The sequence below is a fragment of the Colletotrichum abscissum genome (assembly GCF_030869225.1).
Source record: "Colletotrichum abscissum strain IMI 504890 chromosome Unknown Scaffold_22.1, whole genome shotgun sequence".
NCBI classification, from domain to species: Eukaryota; Fungi; Ascomycota; class Sordariomycetes; order Glomerellales; family Glomerellaceae; genus Colletotrichum; species Colletotrichum abscissum.
Window position 1 is genome coordinate 56,312 of NW_026850121.1, and position 15,734 is coordinate 72,045.

The 15,734-nt window shown below is 55.1% G+C and overlaps 6 protein-coding genes across 6 annotated transcripts; 2 read left to right on the forward strand and 4 right to left on the reverse strand.

Annotated features, from left to right (window-relative positions):
* Positions 1-24: 24 nt before the first annotated feature.
* Positions 25-954, reverse strand: CABS01_09215 (transcription initiation factor TFIID subunit 9; the record flags this gene model as incomplete). The annotated part of the gene is made up of 1 exon (XM_060542572.1): positions 25-954. One exon carries the CDS (start codon positions 952-954, stop codon positions 25-27), a length of 930 nt encoding a protein of 309 aa, XP_060400299.1.
* Positions 955-1,850: 896 nt separating this feature from the next.
* CABS01_09216 (histidine biosynthesis trifunctional protein) lies at positions 1,851-4,508 on the forward strand (the record flags this gene model as incomplete). The annotated part of the gene is made up of 2 exons (XM_060542573.1): positions 1,851-4,257; positions 4,315-4,508. The coding sequence occupies 2 exons, from the start codon at positions 1,851-1,853 to the stop codon at positions 4,506-4,508; spliced, it is 2,601 nt and encodes an 866-aa protein (XP_060400300.1).
* Positions 4,509-5,613: 1,105 nt separating this feature from the next.
* Positions 5,614-7,817, reverse strand: CABS01_09217 (mitochondrial-processing peptidase subunit beta; the record flags this gene model as incomplete). Its single annotated transcript, XM_060542574.1, has 6 exons — positions 5,614-6,001; positions 6,051-6,736; positions 6,792-6,869; positions 6,927-7,052; positions 7,141-7,340; positions 7,643-7,817. Coding segments are annotated over 6 exons (1,653 nt in total), but the record flags the coding sequence as incomplete, so codon positions are not given.
* A 242-nt stretch (positions 7,818-8,059) lies between these two features.
* Positions 8,060-11,121, forward strand: CABS01_09218 (raffinose synthase Sip1; the record flags this gene model as incomplete). Its single annotated transcript, XM_060542575.1, has 6 exons — positions 8,060-8,718; positions 8,829-9,027; positions 9,081-9,294; positions 9,364-9,636; positions 9,687-10,820; positions 10,889-11,121. The coding sequence occupies 6 exons, from the start codon at positions 8,060-8,062 to the stop codon at positions 11,119-11,121; spliced, it is 2,712 nt and encodes a 903-aa protein (XP_060400302.1).
* Positions 11,122-11,272: 151 nt separating this feature from the next.
* CABS01_09219 (uncharacterized protein) lies at positions 11,273-12,655 on the reverse strand (the record flags this gene model as incomplete). The annotated part of the gene is made up of 5 exons (XM_060542576.1): positions 11,273-11,977; positions 12,053-12,177; positions 12,288-12,479; positions 12,562-12,575; positions 12,636-12,655. The coding sequence occupies 5 exons, from the start codon at positions 12,653-12,655 to the stop codon at positions 11,273-11,275; spliced, it is 1,056 nt and encodes a 351-aa protein (XP_060400303.1).
* A 1,525-nt stretch (positions 12,656-14,180) lies between these two features.
* Positions 14,181-14,929, reverse strand: CABS01_09220 (adenine phosphoribosyltransferase; the record flags this gene model as incomplete). The annotated part of the gene is made up of 2 exons (XM_060542577.1): positions 14,181-14,326; positions 14,404-14,929. The coding sequence occupies 2 exons, from the start codon at positions 14,927-14,929 to the stop codon at positions 14,181-14,183; spliced, it is 672 nt and encodes a 223-aa protein (XP_060400304.1).
* Between the last annotated feature and the right edge of the window lie 805 nt (positions 14,930-15,734).

Genomic DNA, 15,734 nt, shown 5'->3' on the forward strand with positions numbered 1-15,734 from the left:
CGATTTCACCGAGTGGCCCGAGTCCTAAGAAGTGCCCTCCATCTCCGCATCCTCGTCCACGTCCTTGCCAAACACGTCCTCCATCGTGCCGCCCTCGACGCCATCGCCGCCGATATCCTCTTCCGCCGTCGCATTCGTCGCCTCGACGCCCTCCATCGCCCCGTCACCGCCCGGTGCAGCAGCAGCACCGTCCTCGTCGTCTTCGTCTTCGTCCTCTTCCATCCCGGCTTCCTCCCACGCTTCCTTGAGACCCCAGCTGACGCCGCTCAGAACAAAACGTTCGCTCGGCAACCTGAGACCCCACTCGTTCTGCGCGACCTTGGGCAGCGCCGTCTTGTTGCGCTCGCGCGCGAGCTCCTGCAGCCAGTCCTTGCTGACGCCGCCGGCGCCGCCGCCCCCGCGGAACTGGTAGCCCAGCCTGGCGGCGATGGCGAGCTTGACGGCGTTGGCCGTGACGGCGGCGTCGCCTGCCGCGCCGGGGATCGAGCCCGCGCCGCCGCCGCCGCCTGATGCTTTACTGCCGGCTTGGGAGGTGTAGGGGTCCGCCGAGAGGTAGATTGCGTCGGAGAGGATGCTCGAGGTGTGGCGGTAGGCGAAGTCGAGGAGGAGGAGGGGCACGCGAGACTCGTACGATGTGACGCCCTGGGAGGTGAGGAGGAGTTCTATCATGCGGGAGTCGCGGGGTCGCGGGGCTGAGGCATTGGGGGCTAGAGGGTTTGATGATTGTTGCTGCTGCTGCTGTTGTTGTTGGCCGCCCTGTTGCGCATTTTGTTGTGATGGCTGTGAGGTTTGTTGGGTGGATGAGGACTGGGTCGGTTGGGTTTGGGATGGGGGTTGAGAGCCTGCTGTTGATGTCGTTGCTGTTGCTTGGGTGTTCGGTGCGGTTTGCGAGGCTGAGGCGCCTGAGGAGGGGGGCACGCCGTTGGTTTGCGGGTCGGCGGATTGTGAAGCCATGATTGCGGTGTCGTGTCGTGTTCGTGGCGACTATGGTATTATCTCGTTATGAAGTATCAATGGTGGTTTGATGGCGGGATGGCATATCCCCGTTTGGGACACCGTTCGAGGATTAACGATCGTCAACGCGACTAAATAGTAGCTGTCGGTTTTGTGCAGATGGTGCGTGGGGTTGGAAAGTCACCCAGACGAATTGATGTAGCTCGTAAGATCGTTTATAAGGCTTGCGAGGGTTCGAATGGGAAGGCGGGGCCGGAAAGTCGGGGGTATCAAGGTTAGGGGAGGTAGTTGGCTGGTTAGATCGCGGAAAGAGCTACTCGCCTGGCGCGTCGAGCGTGAGGACCTGAGTTGCCCATCTGCACCTCACCTCAGCTCCGAATTCTTGACGGGACTTTTGTTGATCCGTTCCATCGCCAGAATCCCAGCGCACTGACCACAGCTTAATCCCACATGGACCGGGGTGTCTGACGGGCAAATCGGCAGGGCGTGGATTGGATGACCTCCAAAAACTTGCATGGAGGGGCAATTCTGCTGCGTGGTAATTGTTCTGCCCCACCACCACACCCGCCGATGCAGGACATGGCTAGAGTGGTGGTGTCACACTCTGAGGATTTTTTTACTTTTTAGTGGCGGTTCCCTTTCCCTGAATGAATTGAGTCACAGTGGGTTGTCTACCGTATCTAGATAAACAAGTGACATTCCACTTTCCTCAATTGATCCTTTTGGCAACTTCATTTCCTATTGTTGCCTCATTTCTCAACGCTACCCTCCTACTGGGCTCTTTTGACTTTCATGCGAGTGAGAGAGAGATAAGAGAGAGCATACCTACAAGATTACCCCTCCCCCTCATACGTTACACATCCATATCCAACAACATACACACAATAAGAACGGCCATGGAAACAACACTACCCTTCCCTTTCCTTATCAGTGTGGCCGTTCCGCCCGGCCTGGCCAAGCTGGATGGCCTCGACCGCGAGCAAGTCTCGATCCTCGGAGCCCCCTTCTTCGAGGCCAACGACCAGACCCTGGACAAGTTTCACAGCTTTCTGAAGCAGCACAACGCAGAATTCCGCGGCTACTTTGACGTCACGGGTATCACAGCAAAGGACGATGTAGTCTCCCTGCTCGATGCCGGCGCCCGCATGGTCTTTGTCTCTCCCGAGAACCTCGCTCAGTACGAGGAGTTCGGATCCCGTGTGGGCTCCATTCTCACCACCGACGATGTCACGACGAAGCCCGCCTCCAAGCACGCCGTTCTCGTCAAAGACTTTGATCCTACCCTCTGTAACCTTGGCTCCTTCATCGAGCACTGCAAGGTGGAGAAGCTCCCGAACCTGTTCATCAAGCCCGTGCCCGAGAGCAACCTCGAGCACTTTGTCGATATCGCCAAGCAATGCAACGCCATCCCGGTTCTGCCGTCTGACGGTCTGACGGCCAGCAAGGAGGAGTCCAAGAAGCTTCCCCTTTCCAAGCTCATTGCTTCATTCTGGAAGTCGGACCGGCCGGATGGCCTGATCCCCACCGTCGTGTGCGACGAGTCTGGCACCGCGATGGGCCTCGCCTACAGCAGTGCAGAGAGCGTCGGAGAGGCCCTGCGGACCAGGGCTGGCGTCTACCAGAGCCGCAAGCGTGGTCTCTGGGTGAAGGGTGCCACGTCCGGTGACACCCAGGAGCTCATCCGCATCGCCCTGGACTGCGATAATGACACGTTAAAGTTCGTCGTCAAGCAGACTGGCGGTTTCTGCCACCTGGATCAGCACGGCTGCTTCGGTGATCTGAACGGTATCCCTAGACTCGAACAGACGTTGCAGTCTCGCAAGAAGTCCGCGCCCGCGGGCTCTTACACTGCTCGCTTGTTCTCTGACGAGAAACTTCTGCGAGCCAAGATTATGGAGGAGGCCGAGGAGCTCTGTGACGCAAAGACTCCCCAAGAGGTTGCCTTTGAGGCTGCCGACTTGATTTACTTTGCTCTCACAAAGGCTGTCAGCGCCGGCGTTAGCCTCGCTGACATTGAGAGAAATTTGGATGCCAAGGCATTCAAGGTCAAGAGGAGGACGGGAGATGCCAAGGGCAAGTGGGCTGAGAAGGAGGGCATCAAGACTACCACAGCACCCGCCCCTGCAGCGGCGCCGGCACCGGCACCGACAGCAAAGGCTGAGAAGTCTGAGAGAATATCGATGCGCCGCTTCGACCTGTCCAGCTCTTCCGCCGCTGAGATTGACGAGGTGCTGAAGCGCCCCTCACAGAAGTCACCCGACGCCATCCTGAACATCGTCAGGCCCATCATTGACGAGGTTCGCAACGGAGGCGACAAGGCTGTTCTGTCCTACACCCACAAGTTCGAGAAGGCGACATCACTCACCTCCCCTGTGCTCAAGGCTCCCTTCCCCAAGGAGGCCATGCAGCTCTCTCCCGAATCAACCAAGGCCATTGACATTTCCTTTGAGAACATTCGCAAGTTCCACGCCGCTCAGAAGGAGGACAAGCCCCTAAAGGTCGAGACCATGCCCGGCGTGGTTTGCAGCCGCTTCTCTCGTCCCATCGAGAGGGTTGGTCTCTACGTCCCTGGTGGTACTGCCGTTCTCCCTTCTACTGCTCTCATGCTCGGTGTCCCCGCCATGGTCGCCGGCTGCCAGAAGATCGTCTTCGCCTCGCCTCCCCGCGCTGACGGTAGCCTAACCCCTGAGATTGTCTACGTCGCTCACAAGGTGGGCGCCGAGAGCATCGTCCTCGCTGGAGGCGCCCAGGCCGTCGCCGCCATGGCGTACGGCACCGAGAGCGTGACAAAGGTCGACAAGATCCTCGGACCCGGAAACCAGTTTGTCACAGCGGCCAAGATGTACGTCAGCAACGACACCAACGCCGGTGTCAGCATCGACATGCCGGCCGGCCCCTCCGAGGTTCTCGTCATCGCCGACAAGGACTCCAACCCCGCCTTTGTCGCGTCCGATCTGCTGTCACAGGCCGAGCACGGCGTTGACAGTCAAGTCATTCTGATTGCCATTGACCTGAACGAGCAGCAGCTCCAGGCCATCGAGGACGAGCTGCACAACCAGGCCATGGCCCTGCCTCGTGTCGACATTGTTCGCGGCGCCATTGCCCACTCGGTCACCATCCAGGTCAAGACCGTGGACGAGGCCATGCGCATCAGCAACGACTACGCGCCCGAGCACTTGATTCTCCAAATTAACGATGCCGAAAAGGTGACGGAGAAGGTCATGAACGCCGGCTCCGTCTTCATCGGCGAGTGGACCCCCGAGAGTGTCGGCGACTACTCTGCTGGCGTCAACCACTCTCTGCGTAAGTCCTACCCACATCAACGATGAAAGATATCCCATGACTGACCGATGATTCCAGCGACCTACGGATACGCCAAGCAGTACTCTGGCGTCAACCTCGCCTCCTTTGTGAAGCACATCACCAGCTCCAACCTGACGGCCGAGGGCCTGCGCAACGTCGGCGAGTCCGTCATGCAGCTCGCCAAGACGGAGGCTCTCGAGGCTCACCGCAGAGCCGTCGAGATCCGCATCGACCACATGAACCGTAAATAAGTGCATTCGATTTTTGACGTTGACCATCAAAAAGAAAAGTCAAGATTATTGGATGAATGGCAAGGGGGGTTTTATGATTTTATGTAGTTATACCAAAAATGTCATTGGACATGTAGAGAAAAAGAAAAACCTTCTTATATTGGAATCCAATGCTGAGCATATTCGTGACCTATGTTGTCTCTGAGATGGTGACAAGTATTTCAGACCGCGCAGTGACGCCGTCCTTTGTCGTATCATTCACTCTCAGTCCGCTTAGCCATCAACATTCTTTTGCACCCATCCCACTTCAACGTACGTGTCGAAGACTTGTTAGAAGACGGTCATGATGTAGCAGGATATGACTCCGGAGCTACGTACCTGTAGAAAGACCCGACACCCGTCTATTTGCAAGCATTGCATCAAGGTCTTGCTAAGTGTGAGCCCCCGAGGCATGAACACTGCCTCTACAATAGCACAACTAAGCGGATGACAGTATTTCGGGGGGGAACAGCTTTCCAATCTCGGTCCGACCTCACCCTGTCGACTTACGAGCTTAATCTGGGGACGAGGAAAAGATGAGTTTACTTCTAGCTGGAACTTTGAACCGCGGCTGGAGAAGATAGCGATGTCGGGATACTCAAACGTGGCTTAATCTTCTCTTTCGGCTTCCCCCGGGGCGGTCATCCTCCCTTGGCTTAGCCATTTAGTGACGAATCAGGGTTTCTGTCACTTCGGGTTCATTTTGATGAACACAGTCAAGACCGTCAGGATCAACTACAACGTCCGCTAGGCCCCGTCTTCTACTACTCATCTCAACGCAAATATTTAATGCTGAGACGGAAGCGGCAACGTTGCCAAGGGGTCGCCTCACAGTAGAAAGCAGGGGTACAATTAGGGTCAGGCCTCGTCACGTTGTGCTCTGCAAGTCTCATCGAGTCCAGGTTTAAACCGAAAGTGTTGGATGCTTACAAAAGTACATAGTAAAATTAGGTCGTCAAGGTGCTAAGCTTGCGGTTGTCACATACATATGAACAAGGGAAGTCTTTATGATACACTAGCCTGCCTGTAACGGTATCTCATACACTCTATACCCTAATCTCCCCGGAAATCGCCAAAAACCACACATTTAGTACTTGGGCTTCATCGTGGCCCTGAGTCTGGAGTAGTCAAAGAGACCCTCGATGCTTCCGACGGCGGAGATGGCAATGTCCTGATCCCAAAGCTTCCTGCTAGCAAAGTCCATAACGTCCTTCTCGGTGATGGCGTCAATAGTGCGCTCAATCTCGGCGGGGCTGGCGCGGCGGCCGGTGGTGACGAGCTGGCGACCAATGTCCTCAGCAATGGCGGTGGTGCCGTCAAGGGAGAGGAGAATGGAGGCCTTGAGCTGAGCCTTGGCGCGCTCGGTCTCGGCCTCACTGACGTTGCGGGCAAGGCGCATCCACTCGCGCTGGGCGAAGTAGACGAGATCGTCGATGCGGTCGTGCTTGTCGGTGACGAGGTAGATACCCCAGAGACTAGGATGTGTTAGCAATTCTTCCTCCTTACTGCGTGGACGCTACTTACCCAGTGTCGCTGTAGCTGGTGGAGAAGCTCATGAAGCTGTTGGCAATATCGTGCTTGTGAACGAAACCGCTGAGCTTGCTGCCCTGGTGAGCGGCGTTGCCGATAGCCTTGTCGTAGTTGCCGACAATGGCCTGGGCGACGAGGGCGGTGTAGTAGTCGTCGTCGTTCCAGCTGACACCTTCAACGGCAATGGCGATGTTGGCGGTGGGGATGTTGTCGTCACGGACACGGACATCAGATCCGATGAAGTCGGCCTTCTGCTTGGACAGGAGGTAGGCCGAGGTCTGGGGGCCGGAAGTCGGGAGGCCGCTGAAGTTCTTCTCGGCGAGCTCAACGAGCTTCTCGTGGGGGATACCACCAGCGCCAACAAGAACCATGCGGTCGGCAGTGTAGTTGTTCTTGATGTAGTTGGTGAGCTCGGTGCGGGTAATGTCACGGATGTTCTCGCGGGGACCAAGGATGGTGCGGCCAAGGGGCTGGTGCTGGAAGGCGGTGGCGTGAAGGTGGTCAAAGACGACCTCCTCCATCTGCTTCTCGACCTCCTCGGACTCGCGGAGAATGACATCGCGCTCACGCTCGATGGCGGACTCCTCGAGCTTGGAGTTCTGGAGAATGTCGGCAAGAATGTCGACGGTCTGGGGAACGTCGGAGTTGAAGGCCTTGGCGAAGTAGACGGTGTTTTCGCGCTGTTTCAATGTCAATGGGAGGAAATTTTGATGATTTCGGTCGACGGGAACGAACCGAGGTGTAGGCGTTCAAGTGACCACCCATGTTCTCGATCTCGAGCTCGAGCTGCTGCTGCGTCCGGTTTGTGGTGCCCTAAATATTCGCATCAGCAGGTTTATCTCATCGCATTGTCGTCACTGTTTGGCCTACCTTGAAGGCAAGGTGCTCGAGGAAGTGTGCGGTGCCATTGGTCTCGTCGGTCTCAGCCCTTGAGCCGGCGTCAATCCACACGCCGACGGTCGAGGTCTGGGCGAAGGGCGAGTAGTCGGTGGCGACCTAAATCTCAATTGTCAAATGGAATTCGCGACGCGGTTTACGAGGCCAATTGAGCCATAGAGCGGATGGGTGGATTGGGATTGCATACCGTCAGTCCATTCTTCAATGTTGTCGTCTGAGTCTTGCCGAAGGGGGTGTTGGAAGGCGTAGCGAAGCCCCGGGTAATTGGGCTCGCTCTGGAAAGAGCAGCCCGGCTTCGCAGCCCCTGCGAGAGGTTCAAAGCTAGTCTCCGGGACGCCATGGCGGAGTTGTGGAGGATGGGGAGTGATATGAGGTGTTTGATGAAATCTTTCGATGAGGTTTCGGCTCAGAAAGCTTTCGCCTTTCGAAAGGCTGTGTGTGCCTTGGAATCGAGGCGCGAAATCGGCTTCCGGAATGCCCCGGCCCAGCAACTGGAGCCAATCAGAGGAGGTACGTAACTAATCTGAGGCCCCAGTATCCTGGCACTACCAGATCCACCGTGTGTTCAATCTATCTTTTATTTTGTCATTGACTTATTTTACCCGGAAGCAGCTAAAGAATAATTGTGAGAAACCAGCTTACACTAGCTTAGAGAACTTGATTGAGCCTGCCTTCGTGGTATTTCACACCTCGATTCTTGTCTTGTTTGAGTTTACGCTTCATGGCGCAAAGTTGTCCCTTTTCAATCGATGAATCATCCTCCTTTCCCTTTTGTCCGCAAATGCCAATTGGCCAATTAAGCGGATCCTGTCCTGTGCCAGGCGACAGCCGCTCTTGCGTCAAGTTCCTAGTCGTGCAGCTGAGACCTTTAGAATGAGCTGTTAGTGCAGCAGGTCGGTCACAGGACTGCCTTTTTGACTTCACTGCATATGCCAGTCTCACAGACTCCTACATGGGATGAAAGCATGCTACAGCACTTCAACTTGAGCAACTGAGAAAAAGCCTCTTACCTTTCCTCACTTCAGTTGCCATCAATAAGACATTCATCAACTATTGCCTCGTCACTTACATACTTTCTTTGTAGTTCGTACCTTTATGACATTAAGATGCCATCAGACAATTACAACTTTGCCGAAGTCTTTCAGTCTCTCTTCGTCTCAAAGCAAAAACCAGCCCCAGAAACCATCGCCGATACCATGAAGGCCGTCATTCAGAGCTACCCACCTCTTGGGCAATATACGCAGATTTCCCATGGTGGTCTCCCTATCACCGCAGTCCTAGAGATACCTGCTTCACGTGCGGGCGAATCCTGGGAGGTTGCGGTGTGGCATTCGATTGATGGAGCCGACTGGAGCGAAACTGCTCTTGCTCGCATCGCCGACGAAGACGCCCCGACGACCTTGCAAGCTGTCCCAGATGATGTACGACGGTTGTTTTATTCCGCTCCTGTTCCTTTCAAATCATCGTTCCAATTCACACTCAAGTTCCGACACTCGTCAGACGAGCCATGGAGATGGACTCGCGATGAGCTAGGCGTTGGTGATGGCACTGTGGTGCTCAACTCGAGGCCCATTCTTGAGACTGTTTCCGAAAGCATTGATGACGTCGTGTCTGATCTGAATCCTGCATGGAAAGTGAAGCCGATGATGAGCCAGTGTCCCGGAACTCGGCTTTGGTCACTTGAAGCTACTATAGATGCCGTTGAAGGAGTTGAGTCGAAGTTTGCCGACATCTCGTTAGGCGTGCCTTGGGGAGGGTTTCTGAGGTATGTCTGATTTTTAGAAGCCCGCCCGCTATCAGGATCAGAATCGTTTCGAGGACTCGCTTCCCTCCGTTCCAACTTCATCTAGCGGAGTGGGATGCTGACAAGAATAGGTGGTTTGCTCTTATCCGTATTTGGACGCCATGGCTGGCCCCTCGCCATGGAAAAGACTCATTTCATCTCGACAAAGACGGCGTCCTATGCTCATTTTTGAATTCCGAGGGCAAGCATCTTGTTTTCCTCGCAGTAAGCGGAGGCAACCATGTTCTGCCCGTTTTCCGCCATGGCGAGTCTGGGCAATTGTCTGTTCACGTTCGTCGCTGGACCCCATCCTGCTCGGTGAGTATAAAGCTTACTGGTCACAGGCCCGTAACGATAGTACGAAGCCAGAACCTGCTACTGTCTTGGTTGGAACAGGAGACAACTTCGAGAGCGCAAATGCCTGTGTGATGTATCAAGCCAGACAGTACATTCTTCAAGAGAAGAAGGCCAGTGATGAGCTGTTGGCCGAAATGAAGGCTATTGAGGAAGGGGTTAAACCAGAGTGGATGGAGAACTGGTATGATGGACTCGGATACTGTAAGTTTGTAACGTTTCACACCATCAACTCTCCCTAATCCCCTGATTAATGTCTAACGCGTTTCATAGGCACCTGGAATGCTCTTGGGCAACGCCTCACGGACGAAAAGGTCTTTGACGCTGTCGACAAGCTAGCCGAGAATGATATCAAAGTCTCCAGCCTCATCATTGACGATAACTGGCAGACAATCGACTACAGAGGGCATGGCCAGTTTCAGCATGGTTGGTGTGAGTTCGAAGCTGAACCGAAAGCTTTCCCTCAGGGCTTGAAGGCCACCGTGGCGCACATTCGCCAGAAACATCCGCATATCCAGCACATTGCCGTCTGGCACGCTCTTCTAGGTCAGTCGTCTTGTTGCATCTCAAAGCACAGTATATGCTGACTGTACCAGGATATTGGGCGGGCATTTCACCGGACGGAAAGATTGCTCAAGAGTACAAGACGATAGAAGTGATCCGGGAGGATGCCGAGCGACGCAACCTACCACTCGGAGGCAAGATGACCGTAGTCGACAAAGACGATGTCGACAGGTTTTATAACGACTTTTACAAGTTCCTCGTTGACTGTGGCATCGACGGCGTGAAGACGGACGCCCAGTTCATGACTGACACCTGGGTCTCGGCCAGCGCACGCCGCGAGCTCATCGACGCTTACCTAGATGCTTGGACCATATCCTCCCTCCGGCACTTCAGCATCAAGGCCATCTCCTGCATGTCGCAGACGCCGCAGATCATGTTCTATAACCAGATGCCCCGGCACAGGCCGGCGATCCTCTGCCGCAACTCGGACGACTTCTTCCCCGAAATCCCAGCCTCCCACCCCTGGCACGTCTGGACAAACGCCCACAACAGTCTCTTCACGCAGCATCTCAACATCCTGCCCGACTGGGACATGTTCCAGACCGTCCACGACTACTCGGGCTTCCACGCCGCCGCACGCTGCGTCAGCGGGGGGCCTATCTACATCACCGACGTGCCCGGGCAGTACGATCTGGACCTCATCAAGCAGATGACGGGCCCCACGATCCGCGGCAAGACCGTCATCTTCCGGCCCAGCGTCGTCGGCAAGACCATTGACCCCTACACGGGCTACGACGACGACGGCCTGCTCAAGATTGGCAGCTACCACGGCGCCGCCGTCACGGGCACCCCGATTCTCGGCGTCTTCAACATCTCCGCGCGCGCCCTAACGGAGATCATCCCGCTCGCTGCCGCCTTCTCCGGCGTTCTCCCCTCCATGCGCTACGTCGTCCGGGCGCACTCGTCAGGCAAGGTCAGCAAGCCCGTGTCCTCCGGCTCGGCCGCATCTTCGCTGACGGTGTCGCTGGACGTGCGCGGATACGACATCTTCACCGCCTACCCGCTCTCCGGGTTCGACAGCGAGACCAAGGGCAAGGTGTGGACCGCCAACCTGGGTCTGGTGGGCAAGATGACTGGCGCGGCCGCCATACTCAATAGCGACTTTATGCTGCGGCACGACGGCAAGGTTGAGCTCAAGACTCGTCTCAAGGCGCTCGGCGTTTTTGGTAAGTACTTGGTGGTGATGTTTTCCTGAAAGGTATAAGAGCAAATCCTGACGAGACCAAAACAACAGGTCTGTACATCTCGAAGCTACCAGAGTTGACAATCGAGGATGACTTCCTCGTCACCATCCAGAACTCCGTGATCCCGGTCCACACGGTGTCCCTCAGCAAGGACCACGATTGCGTCCTGGAAATCGACATTGAGAAGGCGTGGCAGGAGATGGGTCTCCACCCCGGCTGGGGCAACGAGGTTGAGATGTCGGTTGTATTTGCCATTGATCACGAGGAAGCCCAGGAAGTGTAGATGCCCCATCTTCAGTCCATTCGATGTGTGAGCTTACCCCTGGTCATCAAAATCATCGAGAAGAAATAGACTCTCCATCGGGTTCAAGGGCATTCTTTCCAATAAGTATCCCCACACAATGTCGTATCAAAACTGACAAGCACGCTCAACTTCACTGCTTCTTCTCCTTGGGCTGAATGCCCAACTTCTTGGCCTCAAAAGCAACCGTATCAGCAATATCCTCCCTCAAACTCCTGCTCTCCGCCTCCCACCCAAAATACTTGCGCGCCCTCTCCGCCTTGCTCTTGGAATTGAACCCCCACGTCGCGTTCGCCTTGCCATCGCTCTGCAGCACCTCCTTCATCGTAGCCTCCTTGGTCAACGCTGCCGGCAGAAAACCCTGCTTGAACGCCTCCTCCGCAACCCACCCGGCAACCTCGCGCCACGCGTGCGTCCCGCTCTCGACAAAGTAATACGCCCGCGGGCCCAAAATCTCCGGGTCGGCGTTCTTGGACGCGTCCTGCGTCGCCTCCGCGAGCTTTACAAACAGCCGTGAGAGATCGTGCACGTGGACGTTGTCCCACTCGGCCTTGCCCGGCGCCACGATGGGCGCGAAGCCCTTTTCCAGCGTGGCCTGCGCGAGGGAGGGCACCTGGATCGAGCGCTGGTTCGTCGGGCCGCGGCCGCGGCCGTAGATTGTGGGCGGGCCGACGATGGCGGTGCGGACGCTGGGGGAGTTGCTGCCGAGGACAATCTTGTCAATGTCGCGGTGGATGGCGTCGTCGGGCAGGGAGAGGATGCGGTCAATGTCGCGGATGTCGTGGTAGTCTTGGTCTGGGAGGGGGGCCTCGCCGTAGCGTTTGTTCCTCATGTCGTACTGTGGTTGGGGTGTTAGTGGCCATTTGCTTAGGTATTGGAAAAAGAAGAATATCTCTCTCTGTATGTGTCTCACCCATTGCAGGATACCGGTACCCGAGATGTGAAGCCAGAAGCCCGGCTTCTCAGGCGTGTGTCCCTCTGCCAGCCCCTTTGCGATGGCTTTTGCGGATGGCTCATCATCAGCAGACCCAGCGGTGTCTTAGTCCCTCATTGTTAGCGTCTCATTCCATCGCATTTTGGCTCCTCAGTCAACGACACTTTTCTTGAAATATGTTTAAGGGAGAAGCATGAAACGGACGGCAACATACGAATAACTACATCAGCAGCAGCCGCCTCCTTTTCGATTACGCTCGCGTCCTCCAAACCGCCGAGTACTATGCGAACATTGGGATACGCCTTCTTCACGGGAGCGGCACGCTCTTCATTGCGCACGAGGAGTGCGTACTCGTATTCCGGGTGTTTCTCGTAAAGGGCGTAAAAGGCGTCGCCGCCAATGTAGCCTGACCATTTGTGTTAGCAAGAAGATCAAATAAATCGTTGGCCTCGGACATTTGCATGTCGGAAATAAAGGTCACTTCGCACCTGTGACGCCCGTCCTGATTTATACATTAGCTATGGGATTTTTGAGAGAGCATGGACACTATGGGCATGCTTACAGAAAGATTTTGACAGTCATGTTAGATGGTTCGTCAATTTAGCAATATCTGTGTCTGATGAAAAGGATTCAATACGTCGAAAGGCAGTAAGACGATGCCAAAAAAAAGAGTCTACAAATATGAAGAAGTTTGCCCGTCTCGTAGCTTATAAACTCCAAGCAACCCCGCCTCCGTTGGACGTCGTTCCTACGAGAGTTCAAGACAGCTTATTAATTCCACGCGGAAACCGCTTAGCAACCACGTTCCGTGCAACGCACGCCGTGGCTCCCCCAACAAGACAGCTATCCCAATTCGGTGACAATCAAGTACGATCTCAACATGGATGTCTAGAAACTTGGGAGACTACCCGCTCGTGCCCGCTTAGCTGCCGTTCTCGCGTGTAGAAATGCAGTGGGGTCATCCCGAACGACTGTACCTAGAAGCAATTGAGGGGTTGCGGTCGACAGGTTGTGACATCATGGATCAGCACGCCTTTTTTCCCTCTCTGATGGCGCCTTCGTCCCGCCTCTTTGTTTGCTGCTTAAACTGCGAGCTGGTTGGAGCTTGTCAATGTCGTAGTGGTTGTGTTGTATTGTGCTGGTAGATCCGGGTCGACGATCCGTGGAATGGTCTGGTTCATCGGGCCCCCGCTTCTCTTGCTGTCCGCATACGGGCATCGCCAAAGGGACTCGCTGTCTCAAAAGGAGACTTCGTCAGCCTGGAAGTCAATGTGAATGCTACCAGAGAGATGTAGGATCTTGTAGTGAAATCGGGTGTCACTTACCCGAAAGAGCTTCTTAAGTAAGTCGCCGGCTCAGTATTTAAGGTAGGTCAGGTACTGGCAATGAACTGAGGTCATTCCCGGAATCTCAAGCATTTCGCGTAATATCAATGTGACTCACAAAGTATCTATGGATGCTGCTCCCATCTTCTCAGCCTAGCTTGCAGGTGTTTCTGCACAAACTCACCGTGCCTCCTGATCCGGACGAATCAACCTCAACTTACACGACTTATACGACCCCGCGGGCTTGTCTCAGACATGCATATCAAGCATTTAGATGAGAGTGAGCCTTCAAGAGTACCTACCGGCGACTTCAAACCACAGACATTGGGTATGGGCACATTGGCGAAAGTTTTATGCTGGTGTTTGCTCGTCATTATATTTGAGGGCGTTCGCGTTGTTAAGAACGCGAACGCGCCCATTCGACTACGGGTTCAAACCCGAGTCTTTTCATCTCATATCGTCTATGTGTTTTCATCTCTCCAATCAGTTTGCCATCCAACTTTTTGTAAACCAAAACGCCGACGCGATGTCACTCTTCGCGCGTGTCCTTGTGTAAGGAAATCGAAATAGATCAGATTCCAAGGAAAGAGACCACTTTTCGTTGATCTTGACACCTCTTTTGGTTGGTATCAAAGCCTGTCATCCCACGACAGGTATCTATGTACTTTCGAGAGCTCAGGCCGTGCCAAGTTGAATCGGAGACAACAGCCCGCCCATCGAAGATATGTGCTGATCATCGGGCTTCTATGAAAGGCCCATACGGTCCACTCCCATAGTGTCCTTTATGCGTCTTCGAGGAGGATGACGGTCTTGGTGTCGCCGAGCTTCTCACGGCCGTTCAGACCGGGAATTTCTAGGATGAAGAGATAGCCGACAATCTCGCCACCGAGCTGCTTGATGAGGTCGGCCGCAGCCTTTGCGGAACCACCTATTTCGTGTTAGTGGACCTGTACGATCTAGCCTCGGGGGAATGTTGCGCATTTCAGCACAGAGTATGTAGCTTACCAGTAGCAATAATGTCATCGACGACCAGAACCTTCTGGCCAGGCTTGATGGCATCCTGCTGCATCTGGAAGAAGTCGGAGCCGTACTCCTTCTGGTACTCGGCGGTAACGCACGGGCCGGGCAGCTTGCCCTGCTTGCGCACCGGGGCGAAGCCGGTGCCGAGACGGAGGGCCATGCCGGGGCCAAAAAGGAAACCACGGGCGTCGAGACCGACAATGACGTCGGGAAGGGTCGGGAAAGCCTCCTTGACCTGCAACTCAAGGGCATCGCCGAGAGTCTGGTGAACGGTGGGGTCGAGGAAGAGGGGCATGATGTCGACAAAGTCGATTCCCTTGATAGGGAAATCAGCAAAGTGACGCAGAGCGCCCGTGAGCTTCACCTTCCCACTGGCGAGTTCGGGGGAGGCGGCGGAGGCGGCGGCGGGCTGTCGTCCCTGGGCATCTTGAGGGTGGATGGGGTGTGCGGCCAAAGGGTTGATTGTAGCCGCAGAGGCGTCGTTTGAGAGGGGGAGTTGTTCGGAGGACATTGTGAAGAGAGGAGAGGGGAGGAACAGGCGGGTTAAGAAGGTCTTCTGGGCGGGTTGGAAAGCAATGATATGAGTCTGTCTGTATCTAGGTTGGCAGAAGAAAATTTTGGGGTCGGATCCCGGAGAGTAGACTGAGTGTGAGCGAGAGAGGAGGGGTGTGGGACACGAACAAGTGGCAGGTGGTAAAAAACAACGGTAAGGTTAGGTTGGCTAGCACGCAAAGGTAGACAAGGTGCTGAGGGTACGTGGAGATTGTATTGGAGCTGCTAAGACAACGGAGTTACTAGGTACCGGTTCCTTATTTTGACCGAGGGGTCGTGGAGGGGTGAGGAGGTGTGCGTGTGTGCCAGCGTGTGTAAGATACTTCGTACCCATCGGGACTGAACTGAGGTGTGTGAGAAAAGAGTGTGGGAAAGAGAATGGCAGGCTAGTCCAGCTCGGCTCGCCGGGGGTGGAGAGTAAGACAAGGCATGAAATCACGAAAGCAGGCTGGCAGACGGCGTGCAGGAAGGTGATAAGATACCTTAGGTACAGAGTATCAACTGTGTATGGCCAGGGGTCTGGAGGTAGCAGAGGCGAGAAGAGAAAAATAAGGAAGAAAAAATCTACTAGAGCGACTGGGTAGCGTAGACTCCGGAGAGTGGTAAGAGTGAGTGTGAGTGTGAACGCGCCATCGATTAGGAAGTGGAGAGTTGTGATACGGGTAGGGTGTCACTACGTGTGGTGCGAAGTGGGCAGGTCGATTCCAACTTGCCCAAGAGTGGTCCGCGACGAAAATGACAGCGATGAGGGTACATGGCCAAGC